This window comes from Equus asinus, chromosome 6 (genome assembly GCF_041296235.1).
Source record: "Equus asinus isolate D_3611 breed Donkey chromosome 6, EquAss-T2T_v2, whole genome shotgun sequence".
Lineage (NCBI taxonomy): Eukaryota > Metazoa > Chordata > Mammalia > Perissodactyla > Equidae > Equus > Equus asinus.
The window spans coordinates 42,671,662-42,693,679 of record NC_091795.1 but is presented as its reverse complement, the minus strand read 5'-3'; the positions used below and the strand labels follow the sequence as shown (position 1 = coordinate 42,693,679).

General features: G+C 40.5%; 1 protein-coding gene and 1 long non-coding RNA gene across 4 annotated transcripts in view; one reads left to right on the top strand and one right to left on the bottom strand.

The window, feature by feature from the left end:
* Window positions 1-2,314: 2,314 nt before the first annotated feature.
* On the bottom strand, window positions 2,315-5,756 carry LOC123286365 (uncharacterized). 3 transcript variants are annotated; one of them, XR_011503939.1, is made up of 3 exons: window positions 5,726-5,756; window positions 4,137-4,235; window positions 2,315-2,447 (listed from the first exon to the last, which is right to left on the bottom strand). It is a non-coding gene; the product is annotated as an uncharacterized lncRNA (long non-coding RNA). The 3 variants fall into 3 exon arrangements; XR_006528669.2 differs by lacking the exon at window positions 5,726-5,756 and adding an exon at window positions 4,868-4,905; XR_011503938.1 differs by lacking the exon at window positions 5,726-5,756 and adding an exon at window positions 4,362-4,399.
* ZNF638 (zinc finger protein 638) overlaps window positions 4,521-22,018 on the top strand; it is a 137,492-nt gene continuing 119,994 nt past the window's right edge. The window contains exon 1 of the mRNA XM_070511973.1: window positions 4,521-4,705. Within this exon, the coding sequence (XP_070368074.1) occupies window positions 4,590-4,705 (116 nt within the window). The 5' untranslated portion in view covers window positions 4,521-4,589. The remainder of the gene's footprint in view (window positions 4,706-22,018) is intronic.

Below are 22,018 nucleotides of genomic sequence, written 5' to 3'. Positions count from 1 at the left end.
TGGGAAAACAATTTAAATTTACATATTATTCCATTTTCCCACTCTCTCAACAGACATTTCCCACCAGCCCTTCACTCTATACAGCAACCCAGACTTTTTTTCCTCCCCTTGACTCCTCTCTCCCACCCTTTCTTGCTTGGCCCATCTCTTCTCACCGCTCCCTCTCCCTCTCTCTCAGGAGCAAAGATAAATTCCTCCCATGTTTTCACGCAGAGCAGCTTTTCTTGTGTTGCTAGGGCTTCTGCTCAGACCCACGTTTTCAGAGTCTCACCTTAGACCTCAAAAAGCTTATCAGGGTATTTTCCCAAACAGGTTTCTTTTCCTAAGAGGAATCCTGGTACATGAATTTACTGCTAAATTTTGTCCTCTTTATACTCAACAATGTACATTTATATACACACAATCATCAGCATCTAGAAACTAATTTGTATTCTACTTTTCTCATTATTTTGAATGTACTTTCCCATGTTTGCTACTTTAATAAACTCTCCCAAGTATCAGGTATTTATTTCCAATTTTATTTTCTTTTGCACTATGAATAGTGCTGCTATAAACATTTAGTTAAAATTGATTTTTCTCATTTGGATTATTTTGAGGGAATATATTCCCAAATGTGGATTATGGGTCAAATATGAATAATTCCATATTTTGTGTTTTGCCTCAGTACTTTCAAAAGCAGTTGTCCTAATAAATAACTTTATCAACTTAAGAGCTTAGCCATTTTTCTTAGCTCTGCCAATATTCTCCTTCGTAATTTTCAACTATGCTTGCAGCAAGGCTAATCTTTTCCCCAAGATATATTCCTCTGAGTTTCTTCATGTATGAATTATTTGGTCATATACTTTGATCTCTTTTTCAGGGAAGTCTGGGTATTGATTTTGTTTTAACATTTTTATTGAGATATAACTCATATACCATCCAATTCATCCATTGAAAGTGTACAATTCAATGAATTTTAGTATATTCACAGAGCTGTGCAACCATCATCACAATACATTTTAGAACATTTCATTGCCCCAACAGGAAATCCTGTACCCCTAGCCATTACTCCCCAACCCCTCCATCCCAACTCCAGCCTTAGGCAACCACTAATCTTTCTGTTTCTATAGATTTGCCTATCCTGGACATTTCATATCAATGGAATCATATAATAAGTGATCCTTAGTGACTGGCTTCTTTCATTTAGCATAAGGTTTTCAAGGTTCACCCATGTTGTAACATGTATCAGTCCTTCACTTCTTTTTATTGCCAAGTAATATTCCCTTATATGGATATATCACATTCCTTTATCCATTCATCACTTGATGGGCATGTGGGTTGTCTCCACTTTTTGTCCGCTACGAATAACGTTGCTAAAAACATACATGTACGAATTTTCGTCTGGACACGTTTTGGGGTATATATGTAAGATTGCAATTGCTGGGTCATATGGCAATTCTATGTTTAACTGTTTAAGGAACTACCAGACTGTTTCCCAAAGTGGCTGTACCATTCTACATTCCCACAAGCAGTGGATGAGGGTTCCAATTTCTCTACATTCTTGCTATTTGCTAGGGCTGCCAAAACAAAATACCACAGACTAGGTGGCTTAAACAACAGAAATTTATTTTCTCAAAGTTCTTGAGGTTGTAAGTCCCAGGTCAAAATATCAGCAGGTTTGGTTTTTCCTGAGGTTTCTTTCCTTGGCTTGCAGTTGGTCACATTCTCACTGTGTCCTCACACGGCTTTTTGTGGTGTGTGCATATCCGTAGTGTCTCTTCCTCTTTTTATAAGGACACCAGTCATATTGGATTAGGGTCCCATCCTTATGACCTCATTTTACCTTAATTACCTCTCCGAAGGCCCTATCTCTAAATACAGTCATACTGGGGATTAAGGCTTCACCATATGAATTTTGCGGGACACAATACAGTCCATAATACTTGCCAACTGCTGAAGACTAAATGTTTATGTCTCCCCAAAATTCATATTTGAAACCTAATCCCCAGCATAATGACATTTTTTTTAAAGATTTTTTGAAAAGTTTTTATTTCTTCTCCCCAAAGCCCCCTGGTACATAGTTATGTATTTTCAGTTGTGGGCCCTTCTAGTTGTGGCACGTGGGATGCTGCCTCAGCATGGCCTGATGAGTGGTGCCACATCTGCACCCAGGATCTGGACCAATGAAACCCCGGGCTGCCGAAGCACAGCATGCGAACCTAACCACTAGGCCATGGGGCCGGCCCCAGTGTAATGATATTTGAAAGTGGGATCTTTGGAAGGTGATTAGGTCATAAGGGCAGAGCCCTGATGAATGGGATTAGTGCCCTTTAAAAGAGACCCCAGAGAGCTCCTTCGCCCCTTCTGCCATGTGGCAAAAAGACAGCCATCTATGAACCAGGAGGGAGGTCCTCACCAGACGCTGAATCTGCCCAGCACCTTGATCTTGGACTTGCCAGCCTCCAGAACTGTGAGAAACAAATATTTGTTGTTTAAGCCACACAGGTTATGGTATTTTTGTTATAGCAGCCTGAATGGACTGACATCAACACTTTTTGCTTATAGCCATTCCAGTGAGTGTGACGTGGTATCTCATTGTAGTCTTGATTTTCATTTCCTAGATGGCTACTGACACTGGACATCTTTTCATGTGCTTATTGGCTACTTGTATGTCTTCTTTGGAGAACTGTTTATTCATATCCTTTGCCCTGATTTATTTCTCTGTTGTAACATATATTATTTTTATTGTAGATTATCTGCATTATGGATTAATCATATAGATAGCAAACATACTAGAAGCAAACATGAGAGAATTTTTCTAAATTTTGGAGGTAGTGACCACCTTTCTAAGATTAAAAAAAAAAACCCTAGAAACTTAAATAAAAATCAATTAATGTGAAAATTAAAAACAATTCATTGCAAAAAACAGTAAACAAAGCTAAAAGACAAGGTAGGTGAAAAACGAGCAATTCATTCACAATGGCCTAATTTCACATATATAGATAGATATATAAATGTATATTTATAAGTATATAAATAATTAAGGAGAAAAACACCAACAATTGAATAGAAAAATGGGCAAAGGATATGAACAGACAGTTCAAACACAGGAAATTTAAAAAAATTAAGTTTTATAACATACTGTATAGACAGATGTGGTGAAACAGGCACCCTCTTAAATTGCTGTAGCAGCACAAACTGAATGAACTGTATGGAGAGCAATTTGACAACATTTATCAGAATTTTTTAAAGTCCCTACCTTACGATTCAGCATTCAATACCTAGGTATTTAGCCTGTGTTTAGCACATGCCAAGTGGCTGTAAATAAGAATACTAACTGCAGCATTGTTTGTAAAAGAATAGAAAAAAATAGAAAAGCAAAGGTACAAAAAACTCAAAACAACAATGCGATGGAATACTATGCAATCATCAAAAAGAATGAAAGTTGGGGCCAGCCTGGTGGCTTAGTGGTTAAGTTCATGGTGCTCCCCTTCGGTAGCCCAGGGTTCGCACGTCTGGATCCTGGGTGGGGACCTAAACACTGTTCATCAAGCCATGTTGTGGAGGTGTCCCACATACAAAATAGAGGAAGATTGGCACAGAAGTTAGCTCAGGGCTAATCTTCCTCACACACACACAAAAAGAATGAAAGTTGTCCAAGATATAGTGGTAAGTGAAGAAAAGCAAGGTGGCAAAAATGTGTAGAGTACCGTATGTGTGTGTGTGGGGGGGGAGATTGGGGAAGGAGTATATACATCTGCATATATATATTTACACACACACACATATTTTAATGCACAGAATGTCTCTGAAAGGATATGCGAGAAATCAGTTAACAGTGGTAGCCTAAAAGGAAAGAAAACTGAGGGCAGGAGATGATGGAAACTTTTTCATTGCATACCATGTATTTTTGACGCTATTGAAAATTTAGCTATGTTACACGCATTACCCAGTTGCCTTTAAGAAAAAAAAAGAAAAAGAAAATGACGTGCGGACTGTGCTCCACTGTGAATCCCGGCCGCTGGAATTGCAGAGTAATAAGCCTTTTCCTTCTCTTCTGGCCGAAATTGCCCCCATCTCCCACCCGCCATCGCCACGCAGGACTTTTGATATTGGGAGGCACCTTACGCGGGCTCCCTAGTTACCCGTTTCCTTACCTGCTCCTCCACCCGACTGACTGGGAGCTCTTCCAAAGTAGGCTCTGCTTCCCATCCCGGTGTGTCCCCAAGCACTGTGGCCGGCCCTAAATAGGTGTTCTGTAAACAGCAGACGAAGAAATACTTATCTAAATAGGAAAAAGAAGAGATCCCGGAAAAATAGAAGCGTGTCCCGAAAGCCTTAGACGTGCAGAATGTGCTTCCCCTCCCCACCTCCTCACTCGCCTGAACCACACGTTTCCGAGGCTGCTAACTCCGAACCTGGACCACTGAGGCTTCGCTGGGCGGCCTGGCCCGCTCTAGCCCCGCCCCCGGCTTCCCGCGCTCCGCGCCCATTGGCCGTCCTTGGCAGTGGGCGGGCCCCGCCGCGCCGAGCCCTGAGCCCCGGGGCCGAAGGGGCTGCGTGCGCTGAGCGCGTGGAGCTGCGCGGGTGCTGCGCGCGCGCCGCCGGCGATGCCCCGCGACCGCGTTCCTGCTGCGGCTGCAACCCGGGCGGCAGCCGGGGCCGCGGCGCCGAGCTCCGTTTCCTCAACTGCCGCGGCGCCGCGGGCTACGAACCCGCTGAAGCGGTGAGCGCCTCCTGGGCTCCCCGCGCTCGCCGGCGGTCAGGGGCAGCTGGCAGTGGGTGGACAGGCAGGGGCGGGCGGGCCGGCAGGGTCCGCGCCGTTGCATCCTCGCGCCATGGGGTCTGGTCCAGATCGTAACCCCTACCCCCCGTGACTGGCACTCACCAGTCGGTTGGTCTTTAGCGCTAATCAAGTCGTGTGTGCGGAGGTGCCCAGCTGGGCACCGGATAGCCGTGGAACCCCTCACGGGCACTTGTCGCTCGGCTTCGCGGTTGCAGCAGCTCTTCGACACTGGACGGGCTGGGTGGACGCGGCACTGTGCGGCGGGTCTTGGGAGAGCACGATTAAGTAAACGATCGTTTACACTGCAGGGGTACTGGGTTGGGAATGGGGTGATCAGGGGTCGCCAGATAGCTTCGTGTTCGCTTCTTTGTCGATGAAATAGCTAGGACGAACTCGAGCTCTTTTTGAAGATTGCTCGTTAAAAAAGAAAATTACACTGTAGAATTGCATAATATGCTGTGTTTCATCCAAAAATAGTTTTTGATGTGAAGGGTAGTCATTTGAATGCAACACTGACACTTTTGTTTCCTATATAAGTTTTGAGCGTTCTTATTTTAGAGTAATAGATTTCTTTCATTAAAGGAATTTCTCAAAGTCCAGAAAAATAAAAGAAACAAGCCATACATAGTGCTTTGAGTCATCAGTATTTTTTTTGAGCCATCAGTTTTGAGGGATTCCCGACCGTTTGCTTAGACTTGCTTTCACCCAGAACTGCGTGCCCAGGTTCCAGATTTTGGAATGGTGTAAATAGCGCGTGCGGCCCCGCCCCCATCCCACTTGACAGCAGAGGGAAAGTCGGCCACACCCCGGAGTCCGGCTCGCCTGCGGACTCGGGGCAGTCCCCAGCGCTGGAGAGGCTGTCGCGCCACCCACGGCGGGCAGTAAGATGCCCGCCTGCCCGGGCTGTTTATTGCAGCGATTTATATGTTCCAAGAATCTCCAGAAAGCCAAGCTGCATACCTGTTAGGACGCTGCTCACGTTCCAGCCTGGGGGGCACTTCGTAACAGCATCAGTTCTTTTCACGCTTGTGGCCTGAGTCTGCTTCGGATCCTCCCACTGGAGCAGGCTGAACGGACACTCAGCAGCGTAATTAAGTGAATTTCCCTGACAACTCGATACCAGTACTCTCCTGCCCTCTCCCAATCTTTGTGGCGTTTGTGCGAGTTGATGGGAGCCAGGAGTGGAGAGAATGATAGACATTTCTCAGAACGGAATGTCTAGTGTTATGTCATGCTTCTCGGCGGTCGTTTCTAGGTCCAAGTTCTGGTGACATTGTTTCAGCCAGCTTTGCCCTTTCCCAAGCCCTCGTGGGTTAGTCTGAGTTGAAAAGGAGTGTCTATTTCTTATCCTGTAAGGATTAGGAAAAAGGATTGCTGGCTGGAGGAAAAAGTGCTGGAATTTAGTCTGCCCTCTTCCAAAGATCAGAACATTATGGATTTTTTAAAATGAGGGCATATTGGAGATTGTAGAATACTGTAATTATTGTTCTTATTAGGGGGTTGGAAAATAGAAATGCTACTCTATTTTGTTCAGTAATTAGGAAAAGTCTAAGTACTTTAAATGCACCCTTTAAAATTGTGAATGCTGCTGTGAATTCTTCTGTAAAATCAAAAAGCAAGCTTAATCTTTTCTGTAAATCTTTTTCTGCATGTGCTTTAAGGACTTGGGCAGTCTTTTGCTGTCCCTAGTTGTCAGGATTCTTAGTGACTTCTTATTTGGACTGTAAGTGTATTTTCAGGAGGGGAGGGGAGGGAGCTATAAAATATAGTAACTCTTTACCTTTTGTCTCTAGGGGTGTTTTGTGGTGAGAAAGAAAACTTATTTAGTACCAATCTAAGAGAATAGAATGGTTTAAAGAATTTGTTGGAGATTGCTCTTTTTAAAAGAAGTCACCTTGTGTTCATTATGATTTCTAGAATTATAGTATGCTGTATCTCATCCAAAAATAGTTTTTCATGTCAGGGTAATCATTTGAATGCAACACTGACACTTTTGTTTCCTACATAATAAGTTTTGAGCTTTCTTATTTTATAGTAATGTACTATCTTTCATTAAGTAAGTTTTGCAAAATACAGAAAAATAAAGAAACACGTATAGTGTTTTGAGTCATCAATTTTGGAAGATTACTTTTTCCCAATTTACTTAGGCCTGCTTTCGCCCACAAGTACATACCCAGATTCCAACTTTGAGTTAGTGTTAATAGTGTTGAATATGCAATTTCACGGAATGGGGGCTTATAGGTTGTATTAAAATTTTTATTTTTCTCCATTGAAATGCAGTCAGCACCAGCAGAGACTGTTACAGTATTTTCTCCTTCAAGAAAGGGAAGTGATGATAAAATGCTTTAATAATTTCGAATAACTGCTAACGTTAAATACTGTGATTTTCTTTTTAATGGCTTTAAGTTGAAAGGCTTTGAGAACTTGAGTCTGTCATCTCTCAGTGACATGTTATTGCTAAGAGAGTTCTTTTTGCCCTGTCTCTGAAGCCTTTACAGCTTCCCTGCAACATTCATGTAAGAGCTGTGGTTTTGATATCAAGGTTCACCACGCTCTCTTTTGACTTTGTGACATGTTACATGTGCAAAATTTTGCAGTTTGAGATTTGGCACTTCACTGGGGTACCTGAAGACTCGCAGGTCAAATCAGTAAAGCATCCTCTGAGTCATTTTCCCTAAGTACCTTATGTTTACTTTCCCACTAAGAATTAATTAGGTTTTTAGAGGGCATATGGCACATTGTTATTAAAATTCTTGAGTTTTTAGATAGATTTTGACCTAGCAATTCCACTTCTAGGAATTTATTCAAGGGAAATAATAATGGATATGTACACAGGGTTAGTTAATGGGATGTTTTGTTGCAATGTTGTTTATCATGATGGAACTTTGAAAAAACAAAATGTCCCTAAATAGGGAAATGGTAAAATAATTTAAATCATCAACTATATGTATAATATAATAATTCATATTACATATATACGAATGTAGTGTAAACTTTTGCAGCCGTTACAAATCATGTTATAGAAGAAATTTGGCAAATGACAAGATGGTCATAATATAATATCAGAGTAAAAAAGAATAAATTCTTAAAAAGCGTGAATATTATCCCATTTAGGTTAAAAGAAGTATAAAAAGATTCTGAAGTGTAGTAAAGATTATACTTGATCTAATATTCAGGCTTGCCACTTTGAGAGAAATTCTTCCGCATAGTAAAGTTTAAAAACCCTTGAGCTTGACTGAAAGAAGGAAGAAAGGAAAGGCTGTACTCACATATCTAGGCATTAAAACCATCTTGTCTTTGAAATAAACATCCAATCTCTAGAGATGAATGGGGAGTTTTCAAGTGTCCCTGCCTATCCACAGGGTTTACTCCTTTCTATTTGATTTGAGCCTTTATAATCTTAATGTAGGTTATAGATTTATGATTTCTAAGGAGTAAAGCCTGGCAGTTTTGTTCTGCATGTGAACATAAGTTAGCATGTGAGTGCGCAAGTTCAATATGTGTGATATGATTGCACTGTGTGTACATCAAAATGTTAAAAGTAGTTATCTCTGATAACCAAAACAAAACGTAACAAATGTTGGAGAGGTTGTGGAGAAAAAGGAACCCTCATACACTGTTGGTGGGAATGCACACTGGTGCAGCTGCTATGGAAAACAGTATGGTGATTTCTCAAAAAATTAAAAATAGAAATACCTTATGACCCAGCCCTCCCACCACTGGGTATCTATCCAAAGAACTTGAAATCAGCAATTCCAAAAGTCCCATGCACCCCTATGTTCATTGCAGCATTATTCACAATAGCCAAGACGTGGAAGCAACCTAAGTGCCCATCAACTGATGATTGGATAAAGAACATATGGTATATATATACAATGGAATACTACTCAGCCATAAAAAAGACAAAATCGTCCCATTCACAACAACATGGATGGACCTTGAAGGTATTATGTTAAGTGAAGTAAGCCAGACAGAGAAAGACAAACTCTGTATGACTCCACTCATGGGTGGAAGTTAAACATAGAGACAAAGAGAATTGATTGGTGGTTACCAGGGGAAACGGGCGTGGGGAGAGGGCACAAAGGGTGAAGTGGTGCACCTACAACATGACTAACAATAATGTATGACTGAAATTTCACAAGATTGTAAACTATCATAATTTTAATAAAAAGTTAAAAAAAGTAATTATCTCTGGAGAGATGGGACTTGGGGGTATTGCTTTCTTTATTTTCATTATTTTCCCCAAATTTGAAAATAATTATATTTTAATTTTGGACCAAGATAAAGAGGTATGACTTAAAATCTGAAAAAACCTTTTTTTGAGTAGGCAATAATTTCACAGGGTTAAAGATCAAAAAGGTCTACAATGCAAAATCTCCATCTTTCCCCTGTTCTTCACCTCCTCATTTCCCATTCCTCCAATTCACCTACCCTGGGTAATCATTATTACTAGTTTATTGCTTATCCTTCCAGAGATATTTTATGCATATCTGAGCCAAAACAGATTTACGTTTTTCCCTTGGATGTGTTTGCAGTTTTCTTCCATTGCTTTTTCCACTTGACAGTGTATCATAGAAATCTTTTCACATCAGTGGTACACAGAGAGCATCCTCAATAAAAGGTTTTTTCTAAAAAGTGACTAGCACGGAAAGAGAGAATAAAGACAGAAGATAGACTTTGATGCAAACATTGAAGAGACAATTAAAGGAAGTTTTCTTTGTGGTTGGGGTGTTGAGTACAAGACTGTCTTGCCTAGTGAAGAGGAAATCACTTGGAGTACTTGAACGTGACTTAAGGAATTGTAAAACCTTCCAGTTTAATTAATCATTAAGTTATTTTTTAAGAATTTATTTTCAAATCAAAGTAATACATATACATCACTGAAAAAATAAAGCAGTTCTTAAAATTTTACCAGAAAAGTATGAGACACGTGTTCATTCCTCCTTAGTCCTTGCTTCTGTCCTTGGAAGCAACTACTCTCAACTCTTTTAGTTTTTTCTTCTAGTATTTACCTCTGTCTTTCTAAAAAGTATACTTTATAACTGCTTCCTGATTTCAATGATTTAAGTATTATTTATTGACTTCTTTGATAAATTGAGAATTGATAAATTAAGCTGAGGCTTGAACTCCTTTACTCTCTCCATTCTGCTTGGACTTCTTCCATCCTTTCAGCTGAGACTTTATCCCAATGTTTAATTAATTCAGTAGTTAGCTTTTATATAATTATGACTAGGTAAAGGTGATTAGCTTTTGAGCCAAAAGATAGACTAAGATTGTTTCTTTCATTTACCTGATTTTCTATCAACATATGTTTTTTTCCAAATGCTCAAATGCTGTCAGATGCTCAAACAAATGCAAGAATCTGTCAATTTTATCTTTTCTTTATGGCTTTTTTCCTGTAGATCTCATTCTTCATGCTCTAACTGCTCTGCTTCTAGGTTTGCACCAACCTAAAGATGAGTGTCTTTGAAGAGATAAAGAAAAGAGATTGCATCCGCAAAATAAGAATTGGATGCTATGGAAATAAACAGAAAACAAGAACGGGCTCTATGAAATTTAAAATATGATTGCCAAAATTGAATCCTGAATAGAAGGACTGGAAGATAAAGGTCTCTAGGTGTGGGGCATAGTAGAGTCCTGGGACTTCCCTTCACCCCTCTCCTGGTTTGGATCCTTTGTTATTAGATCCTGTTTTGATTTACTCACTCATTTTGGTAAAGCACTTCATCCAGTTACCTTCTAAGAAAAGATAATTTTTCTAAGTCCTTGCATGTCTCAGCAATGTCTTTATTCTACCCTTATGATTGAATTGAGTTTAGCTGAGTATGGAAGTCTAGGTTTTTCCTCAGAGTTTTTAAGATGTAATTTTAGTGTGTCTGCTGTCAGTATTACTGTTAAGAAATTTGATATCGTTAAGTTTTGTATGCCTTTATTGATGGGTCGTTTTTCCTTCCTGAAAGCTTTTTACAATCTTCTCTCTGGTATTCTGAAATTTTATGGTTATATGACTGTGATGTGATTCTTTTTTTTCATTCATTGTGCTCTGCACTTGGCAAGCCCTTCCAGCCTGAGTCTTTTTTTTTTTTCCTAGTCTGGTGAAATTTACTTTCATGGTGTCTTCCTTTTCATTTATTCTGTTCTCTCATTTTCTTTAGTTGGATTTTAGGCCTCTTGGATTGATTCTTTATTTTTCTTGTCCTCTCTCTTCTGTTTTTTATCTCTTTCTCTCTCTTTTTTTTTCCAACTTCTCTGGGCAAGTTTTTCAACTCTATATTCTAGCCCTTCTATTCAGAATTTCATTCTGAATTTCGTAATGAATTTCGTTATGATATTTTTAGTTTTATAGAGCTCTTTCCTGTTCTCTGATTGCTTCTTTTCATAGCATCCTACTCTTATTTTGTGAATGTAATGTATTTTCTTTCCTCTTTTTTTGGTGAGGAAGATTGTCCCTGAGCTAACATCTGTGCCAGTCGTCCCCTACTTTGTATGTGTGATGCCCCCACAGCATGGCTGATGAGTGGAGTAAGTCCACACCCGGGATCCAAACGCACGAACCCCGGGCCACCAAAGTGGAGCATGCAGAATTTTAACCACTCGGCCAGGGGGCCAGCCCCAGCAATATATTTTCTTATCTTTTTTTGTTAGTATTGTAGTGAACATTTTTTTATTGAGGTTGTAATAGTTTATAACATTGTGAAATTTCAGTTGTACGTTATTATTTGTCAGGCACCATATGTATGTGACCCTTTACCCCTTATGCCCACCCCACAACTCTCTTCCCCTCTGGTAACCACTGATCTGTTCTCTTTGCCCACATGTTTGTTTATCTTCCACATAGGAGTGAAATCATGCAGTGTTTGTCTTTCTCTTTCTGGCTTATTTCGCTTAACATAATACCCCCAAGGTCCATCCGTGTTGTTGCAAGTGGGACGATTTTGTCTTTTTGTGTGGCTGAGTGGTATGCCATTGTATATATGTACTGCATATTCTTTATCCATTCATCAGGCAGTGGGTACTTGGGTTGCTCCCACATCTTGCTATTTTGAAAAATGCTGCAATGAGCATAGGGGTGCATAAGTCTCTTTGAGTTATTGATTTCACGTTCCTTGGATAAATACCCAGTAGTGGGATAGCTGAGGCGTATGGTATTTATATTTTTTAATTTTTGAGAAATCTCCATACTATTTTCCACAGTGGCTGCACCCGTTTGCATTCCCACCAGCAGTGTATGAGGGTTCCCTTTTCTCTACATCCTCTCCAACATTTGTTATTTTTTGTCTTGGTAATTATAGCCACTGACGGGTGTGAGGTGATATCTCATTGTAGTTTTGATTTGCATTTCCCTAATGATTGGTGATGTTGAACATCTTTTCATGTGCCTGTTGGCCATCTGTATATCTTTTTGGAAAAATGTCTGTTCATATCCTTTGCCCATTTTTTGATCAGGTTGTTCTTTTTGTTGTTGTTGAGTTGTATGAGTTCTTTATATATTTTGGAGATTAACGCCTTGTCGGATATATGATTTGCAAATATTTTCTCCCAGTTCGTGGGTTGTCTTTTCATTTTGTTCCTGGTTTCATTTGTCTTGCAGAAATTCTTTAGTCTGATGAAGTCCCATTTGTTTATTTTTTCTTTTGTTTCCCTTGCCCGAGTAGACATGGTATTTGAAAAGATGTTTCTAAAGCTGATGTCAGAGTATACTGCCTATATTTTCTTCTAGGAGTTTTATGGTTTCATGTCTTACCTTCAAGTCTTTTTTTTTTTTTTTTTTTTATAGGAGGATTAGCCCTGAGCTAACATCTACTGCCAATCCTCCTGTTTTTGCTGAGGAAGACTGGCCCTGAGCTAACATCCGTGCCCATCTTCCTCTGCTTTATATGTGGGACGCCTGTCACAGCATGGCTTGACAAGCAGTGCATAGATCTGCATGCGGGATCCAAACTGGCAAAGCCTGGGCCGCCGAAGTGAAACATGTGAATTTAACCTCTGCACCACCAGGCTGGCCCCTTACCTTAAAGGCTTTGATCCACTTTGAGTTAATTTTTGCGTATGGTGAAAGATAATAGTCTACCTTCATTCTTTTGCATGTGGCTGTCCAGTTTTCCCAACACCATTTATTGAAAAGACTTTCCTTTCTCCATTGTATGTTCTTGGCTTCTTTGTTGAAGATTAGCTGTCTGTAGATGTGTGGTTTTATTTCTGGGCTTTCAGTTCTCTTCCATTGGTCTGTGTGTCTCCTTTTGAACCAGTACTATGCTGTTTTGATCACTATAGCTTTGTAGTATATTTTGAAGTCAGAGATTGTGATGCCTCTAGCTTTGTTCTCTTTTCTCAGGATTGTTTTAGCTATTCGGGGTCTTTTCTTGCTCCATATGAATTTTAGGATTCTTTGTTCTATTTCCATGAAGAATGTCATTGGGATTCTGATTGGGATTGTGTTGAATCTGTAGATAGCTTTAGGTAGTATGGACATTTTAACTATGTTTATTCTTCCAATCCATGTGCATGGAATATCATTCCATTTCTTTATGTCTTCATCAATTTCTTTCAGTGATGTCTTATAGTTTTCATTGTATAGGTCTTTCACCTCCTTGGTTAAATTTATTCCTAGATATTTTATTCTTTTTGTTGTGATTGTAGATGGGATTGTATTCTTGACTTCTCTTTCTGTTAGTTTGTTATTAGAGTATAGAAATAGAACTGATCTTTGTAAGTTGACTTTGTACCCTGCAACTTTGCTGTAATTGTTGATTATTTCTAGTAGTTTTCTGATGTATTCTTTAGGGTTTTCTATGTAGAGAATCATGTCCTTTGCAACCAGGGAGAGTTTTGCTTCTTCCTTGCCAATTTGGATACCTTTATTTCTTTTTCTTGCCTAATTGCTCTGGCCAAAATCTCCAGTACTATGTTGAATTAGAGTGATGAGAGTGAGCACCCTTGTCTTGTTCCTGTTCTCAGAGGGCTGACTTTCAGTTTTTCCCTGTTGAGTATGATGTTGGCTGTGATTTTGTCATATATGGCCTTTATTATGTTGAGGTACTTTCCTTCTATACTCATTTTATTGAGAGTTTTTATTATAAATGAATGTTGGATCTTGTCAAATGCTTTCTCTGCATCTATTGACATGATCATGTGGTTTTTATTCCTCATTTTGTTAACGTCATGTGTTCACATTGATTGATTTGCAGTTGTTGAACCATCCCTCCGTCCCTGGTATAAATTCCACTTGATCATGGTGTATGATCCTTTTAATATATTGCTGTATTCGGTTTGCCAATATTTTGTTGAAGATTTTTGCATCTTTGAATGTTTGGTAGAATTCTCTAGAGAAACCATCTGGTCCTGGACTTTTGTTTTTTGGGAGGTTTTTGATTACTGTTTCAATCTCTTTACTTGTGATTGATCTATTTAGATTCTCTATTTCTTTTTGATTCAATTTTGGGAGGTTGTGTGAGTCTAAGGATTTATCCATTTCTTCTAGATTGTCTAATTTGTTGGCATATAGTTTTTCATAGTATTCTCTTATAATCCTTTGTATTTCAGTGGTATCTGTTGTAATTTCTTCTCTTTCATTTCTAATTTTATTTATTTGAGCCTTCTCACTTTTTTTTCTTGGTGAGTCCGGCTAAGGGTTTGTCAATTTTGTTTATTTTCTCAAAAGAACCAGCTCTTAGTTTCATCAATCCTTCCTTCTGTTTTTTTGTTTTCTATTTCATTTATTCCTGCTCTAATTTTTATTATTTCGCTCCTTCTGCTGACCTTGGGCTTTGTTTATTTTTCTTTTTCTAATTCTGTTAGGTGTAGTTTAAAATTACTTATTTGAGATTTTTCTTTTTGTTAAGGTAGGCCTGTATTGCTATGAATTTGCCTCTTAGGACTGCTTTTGCTGCATCCCATATGAGTTGGTACAGTACATTTCCATTTTCATTTGTCTCCACATATTTTTTTATTTCTTCTTCAAGTTCTTCATCGATCCACTTGTTGTTCAGTAGCATGTTGTTTAGTCTCCACGTATTTGTGACTTTCCCAGCTTTTTTTTGTAGTTGATTTCTAGCTTCACGGCATTATGTTTGGAAAAAATGCTGGATATGATTTCAATCTTCTGAAATTTATTGAGGCTTGCCTTGTTTCCCAATGTATGATCTATCTTTGAGAATGCTACATGTGCACTTGAGAAGAATGTGTATTCTACTGATTTTGGATGGAGTGTTCCAAATATATCTATTAAGCCTGTCTGGTCTAGTTTTTCATTTAATTCCACTATTTTCTTGGTGACTTTCTGTCTGAATGATCTATACATTGATGTAGGTGGGGTGTTGAGGTCCCCTACTATTATTGTGTTGCTATTAATTTCTCCTTTTAGGTCTGTTAATAGTTTCTTTATACACTTTGGTGCTCCTGTGTTAGGTGCGTATATATTTATAGGTGTTATCTCCTCTTGGTGGAGTGTCCCTTTTATTATTATCTACTGTCCTTGTTTGTCTCTCATTGCCTTTTTTTTTTTTTTTTGGTGAGGAAGATTTGCCCTGAGCTAACATCCGTTGCCAATCTTCCTGTTTTTTTTTTTTTTGCTTGAGAAGATTAGCCTTGAGCTAACGTTTATGCCAGTCTTCCTCTATTTTGTATTTGGGATACCTCCACAGGGTGGCTGACAAGTGGAGTAGGTCCGCACCCAGGATCTGAACCCACAAATCCAGGCCACTGAAGCGGAGCATGCAGAACTTTAACCACTCGACCACAGAGCCAACCCCTCAGCTCTATTTTTTAAGGATTCCAGATTTTCCTTTATCTCATTCGTTGTGTTTTTCATCTCCAACATTTCTGATTTTTTTTATAGTTTCAATCTCATTTGTAAAGAATTCCCTCTCTTCATTAATTTTATTCCTGAAATCATTAAACTGTCTTTCTGAGTTTTCTTGTAACTTGTTGGGTTTCTTTATGATAGTTATTTTGAATTCTCTGTCACTTAGATTGTAAATTTCTGTGACTTCAGGATTGATTTATGGGTACTTGTCATTTTCCTTCTGGTCTGGAGTGTTAACATACCTCCTCATGCTATTTGATGGGGTGGACTTTTGCCGTCACGTAATGGTTGTATCTGGTTGCAGATTACACCTGCCACCTCTGGGGGCAGGGGCAGGAGCTGTGTCTCCTGAGCTGTCTGTGACCCCTGGCAGATGTGCCTGTCCATTGGAAGCTGTGCTGACAGGGCCTGTCTGCATTTGCCTGCCAGCTGCTGCTGCTCTACACCTGTATGTGTGGGCGCTCTAGCGGGGATCGCCTGCTCTGGCCGACTGGCTGAACTGATGCACCAGGTGGAGGATAGGGGTGCTTTCTTTCGCGTGCATGATCCCCCAAACCCCCACTCTGCACTCACTGTCTGCCAGCTTGGGCTGCTCAGCTTGGTATGGATGCCCCCGCAATTGCTTAGCTGCCTTGCTGTGGAGCATTCCCACAGGCTGAGAGGCAACTCCAAGAGTGCAAGTGTTCCCACAGAGGACTACCCGTTCCCCCTTTCCCTCTCAGAGTTGTGCTTCAGCTGCCACGAGAGGTCCCACCCCTTAGATCACTGCTGCTCAGGGAGGGAGGAGATCTCTTTACCTCCTTCCACTGCCTCCCTGGGAGTGTCCAGCACGCCTACCTTCAGGCATATGGCTGTGTGGATCTCTCAGATGTCTGTTGTGTTGTGTGAATGTCCTCTGTTGGTTTATAAATGTCCTTTTCATTGTATCTTAGGTGGGGGAGACTAAGGGAAGAACTCACTCTGCCATGATGCTGACCTATTTTATCTTTTCTGTTTTTTTTTTTTTTTGGTGAAGAAGATTGTCCCTGAGCTAACATCTGTGCCAATCTTCCTCTGTTTTGTGTGTGGGACACCACCACAGTATGGCTTGCTGAGTAATGTGTAGGTCCGTGCCTGGGATCCAAACCTGCAAACGCTGGGCCACCAAAGTGCAGCAGGTGAACTTAACCACTATGCCACTGGGCCAGGCCCTTTCTTATCTTTTTAAAGATATTGATTATAGTTTTATTTTTTGGCTTTCCTTTTGCTTTTTTCGTTGTTTCTTCTGTTGTTCTTTGAGGTCCTTTTTTCTCTTTGTTTGGCTTTTCGCTTTCTTCAGGGGGAAGCCCGCTGTCCTTTGCTGTGTGGCATATAATCCTGAGTGTCAATATTCTGGGAGCAGGGCCAATGAAGGGAATATGTGGGGAGTCCTCAAGACCACCCCAGGTTCACTGATTCTCTGGGAGGACTCACAGGACTCAGCATATCGTTGTGCTTGTGGATACAGTTTATTACAGTGAAAGGGTACAAAGCAAAATCAGCAAAGGGAAAGGTACAGAGGGCTAAGTCCAGAGGAAACCAGGTGCAGGCTTCCAAGAGTCCTCTCCAGTGGAGTCACGCAGGATGTGCTTAATTCCTCCAGCACACATGTGACAACATGTGTGAAGTGTTGTCTACCAAGGCAGATCATTAGAGACTCAGTGTCCAAGGTTTTTCTTGGGGACTGCTCACATTGGCACCCTCTGCCTAGATTTCCAGATTTCCAGAAGAAAAGCAGGTGTTCAACACAAACCATAGTTTTTGTGCCAGCTATGTTTAGGCACCTTAAACCACTCTTATCAGTTAGGAAATGGTGGGAACCTTCCTAATATCAAAGTTCACAGACAACAGCCAAGATCTAACCTTGCAGGTGGGCTTTTCAAAGGATAGCAGTCTCATGCCTTCCATATGAATTCTTTTCTGCACAGTGACTGAGGGTCCCACAGTTTAATATATGGGCTTTCTCTTAACCTCGTTAGCGTCTGCCTTGTGCCTTATCCTTGCCCTCTACTGGTAGCCTGGAGGCCAGAGCCTCTCACCTGCTGTGGAGCTGACAATATCACCCGTCTGCAACAGAGTGGGAGAGCGGCCCTGGGAAAGGGGTATCCAGACATTTTGTATCAGTAAACCATTGTTGTTTCCTTGTCCTATAACTAAATGAGTGGTTCTCAAAATGTGGTCTCAGGGAATTCCTGAGACCCTTTGCATAATAATACTGATATGATATTTGCCTTTTTATTGTGAGCATACAGTGGAGTTTTCCAGAAGCTATATGATATTGTGATAGACTGAATGCAAAAATATAAAGCAATGCCACTCTTCTCTTCTCACTAATGTATTTATTTATTTGTTTATTTATTTATTTTGAGGAAGATTAGCCCTGAGCTAACATCTTCTGCCAATCCTCCTCTTTTTGCTGAGGAAGACTGGCCCTGAGCTAACATCCATGCCCGTCTTCCTCTATTTTATGCGAGACGCCTACCACAGCATGGTTTGACAAGCGGTTCATAGATCCACACTCAAGATCCGAACTGGTGAACCCCAGGCCATCAAAGTGGAACGTGTGAACTTAACTGCTGCACCACAGGCCTGGCCCCTCACTAATTTATTTTTTATTTTGGAAAATACACTTTTTTTTCATAAAGATCATGGGTTTATTATTATTTTTAAATGGACTAATAAATATTTTTAAATTTCTCAGTTTTTCTTAAGACAATAAATATTGATAGATACAACCCTCATAAACAAATGTCCTTTGGAGTCACAATGCCTTTTAAATATGTAGGTCCTTGGACCAAAAAGCTTGAGAAACCTATATCTCCCATTTTTCTAAGTCTAGCAATTTGTTCTTGTACAAGTTATTTATCTACACCTGTGTTGTCCAAAATTGTAGCCACTAGCCACATATAGCTGTTTAAATATAAGTTAATTAAAATGGAATAAAATGAAAAATTCAGTTCCTCGGTCATACTAATGACATTTCAAGTACTCAGTAACCACATGTAGGTAGTGGCTACTGTATTGGGCAGCACAGATCTAGATCATTCTCATCATTGCAAAAAGTTCTGTTGGGGCCGTCCTGATGGCACAGTGGTTAAGTTCACTTGCTCCTCTTCGGTGGCCCAGGGTTCACACGTTTGGATCCTGGGCGCAGACCTACACACTGCTCATCAAGCCATGCTCTGACAGCATCCCATATACAAAGTAGAGGAAGATTGGGACGAATGTTAGCTCAGAGACCATCTTCCTCAAGCAAAAAGAGGAAGATTGGCAACAGATGTTAGCTCAGGCCCAGTCTTCCTCATCAAAAAAAAAAAAAAGTTCTGTTGCACAGTGCTGGTCAAAGGCATCAGCATTTAGGAGCCGTTCTTATCTCTTTCCCTTATTCGTTTCTACCCCCATGATCTGTGCTTACATTATGATAGCTAAGGACATATACATGTATTATTGGTTCATAAAACATCTTGTCATCACCAAGGCAAAGGGATGGGACAGGCTCTTTTCTAGTACACAGACCCGTGTACACTTGGATTACTCTTGAAGTGGAGGTATGCTGTTCATACAGTGCGACCTGTGCAAAGCGCTATGCAGGGAAGCACCATTCACAACAACTGCAATGTGAATGGCACCCTTTGGAAGTGTGCAGTGCGGTGGCCCTGAGGGCTTCAGAGGGCCAGGATTTGAATCCAGGTTTGTGTAGTTCTACAGTCTGTGCTTTTTTACTTTGGTTAAGATCACCCAGTCAATCCCTTTTGTCCTATATATATGTGCTGTTGAAGGACAATTTTCAAAAATAGGTAAAATCGTGATCCTCATACAAATATAAATGAACAAGTGTTAAAGATTTTATTTAATTAAATAAGGGAACTGGTAAGATGGTACAACCAGTTCAAAGGGAGATTCCAAAGAATAGACACTTTGGGGCCAGCCCCATGGCCTAGAGGTTAAGTTCAGTGTGCTCCCCTTCAGTGGCCCGGGTTTGCAGATTTAGATCCCAGGTGTGGACCTACACCACTCATCATCCATGCTGTGGCGGCAACCCACATACGAAATAGAGGAAGATTGGCACAGATGTTAGCTCAGGGCTAATCTTCCTCAAGCAAAGAAAAGAGGAAGATTGGCAACGGATGTTAACTCAGGCCCAATCTTGCTCAGAGAAAAAAAACAACAACAAAGAGCAGACACATTTATAGATCAGAAATATTGAAAGAATGTGCAAATGAAAGAAGAACTGGCCTCTTCTACAGTAGAGGTGAGTCAGTTGACCTCCACCAGATAGAATTTATGTGCCTAGAGGCAAGAGTTATTTTGCACTGCTATCAGTTTTCTTCAGTAGAAACTATAGTCATGCACTGCATAACGATTTTTCAGATGGACTGCATACACAACGGTGGTCCCATAAGATTAGTACCATATAGCCTAGGAGTGTAGTAGACTGTGCCCTCTGGGTTTGGGTAAGTACACTCTATGATGTTTGCATCTGAAGAAATCTCCCAACGACGCATTTTCCAGAACGAATTTCTATTGTTAAGTAATGCATGACTGTAATAAAATGAAATAGCTCAATAGCAGTGAGAGGCTAGAATCGGATAATCTGGAAGTGTGTGATCTAAACAATCGTAGTTTTCCACTGAGGCACACATTTTCTCCTACAAAACTCATCTAGCAAAGTTTAGATTTTAATTTGCCTTCCCATGTAAAATTATCTATACAAAAATTTTGGTAGAGAAGTTGTATCTATCATTGAGATGAAAAAATTTGTATTCTGGGTTGGTTTTGTTTGCTAGGTTTCTTGCTTGTTTTAAGCAAGTTGTTTAGTTTTATAAGGCAAATCAGTGATGAGCTAACTAGGTAATTTGGAAGGCTTCTGGGGGCCGGCACCAGGGCCCAGTGGTTAAGTTCACGTGCTCCGCTTCGGTGGCCTAGGGTTTTGCCAGTTCAGATCCTGGGCGCGGACCTGGGCCAGTCACTGTCAGTTATTGGTAGGGAAACCAGTCCAAGACGAAAGTGAGAAGCTGCCTTTTTTTTTTAAACCTATTTTCTTTTGCTTTTTTTTAAGATTGGCGCCTGAGCTAACATCTGTTGCCAATCTTTTTTTTTCCCTTCTCCCCAAAGCCCCCCAGTACATAGTTGTATATTCTACTTGTAGGTCCTTCTAGTTGTGCTATGTGGGACACCACCTCAACATGCTCCTCAGGTGATTCTCATGTGTGTTTGAGTTTGAGGATGTCGACGAAAATAATCCATAACCAATCTATAAATGAAAATTTGGGTGAGTTTATTCTGAGCTGAAATCTGAGGACCATGGCCCGGGGCCTTTCTTCCCAAAGGAAGAAAGGGCACCAAGGAAGTGAGGTATACAGAGTGGTTATATACCCCCCGTACAAGACAATTCACATATGATTGAAATGTCCCTCCCATAATAGTCACAAGATTGCCCTGTCAGCACAGCACTTGATGGACACAGCAGGTAGTGGGTCTGCTATCTCAGAGGGCATAGCAGGAGGCAAGCCTATTGTCTTGAGCTGGGTGGTCACAGGTGAGAGCAGCAATCAGTTCCTAGCCTAAGGAAAGATGCTTAATCCTTAAAGGAATGCCAACGTTGGGAGGGGGAGGGAAGTTGCACCTTTCTCTCAAGGGCCTTTGTTCTTACCATAGGGAATATCTAAAGCAGATATACAATGCATGCTCAACAGCCACGGTCAGGCCCTTTTGGAAAGACAAGGTCAGGCCGAATTAGGTGTATACCAAATGGCTTCCTCATATTCTCCAATATATCCTATTGCTTGCCATTTTTATTTGTCAAGGAGCACTTCCTTAAAAGAATGAGGATTCCCTTGAAAAGTAAGCCAGTTCCCCAATACTGTCCTCCCCTCACCCTCCGTGCTCAGAATTTACTGGCACCAGGTGCCAAGGTAGGTAGGGGTAAGATGTGTGTCTGAAAGGAGGAGTGACCCTTCATCTTGGGGTAAGCACCACTAGCATCTGGTTATCTCTGTTTCATGCATCTCTTTATGTATATACACCTGTGTTTAATTTTACACACGAGATCACATTGACACTTTTTTTTTTCCTGAGGAAGATTCGCCCTGAGCTAACATCCGTTGCCAATCTTCCTCTTTTTGCTTGAGGAAGATTTGCCTTGAGCTAACATCTGTGCTAATCTTCCACTATTTTGTATGTGGGTCACCACCACAGCATGGCTGCTGATGAGAGGTGTAGGTCCACACCTGGGAACCAGACCTGGGCCACGGAAGCAGAGTGTGTCAAACTTAACCACTAGGCCATAGGGCTGGCCCTGACACTTTCTAATAGTCACTTTTTGGTTAATCTTTCCCTTCTTATGTTCTACATCTTAGCGATGGAATCTTATATTAGCAATGAAATATATACATCTTAGGAATGTGTGTGTATATGTATAGAAATATATA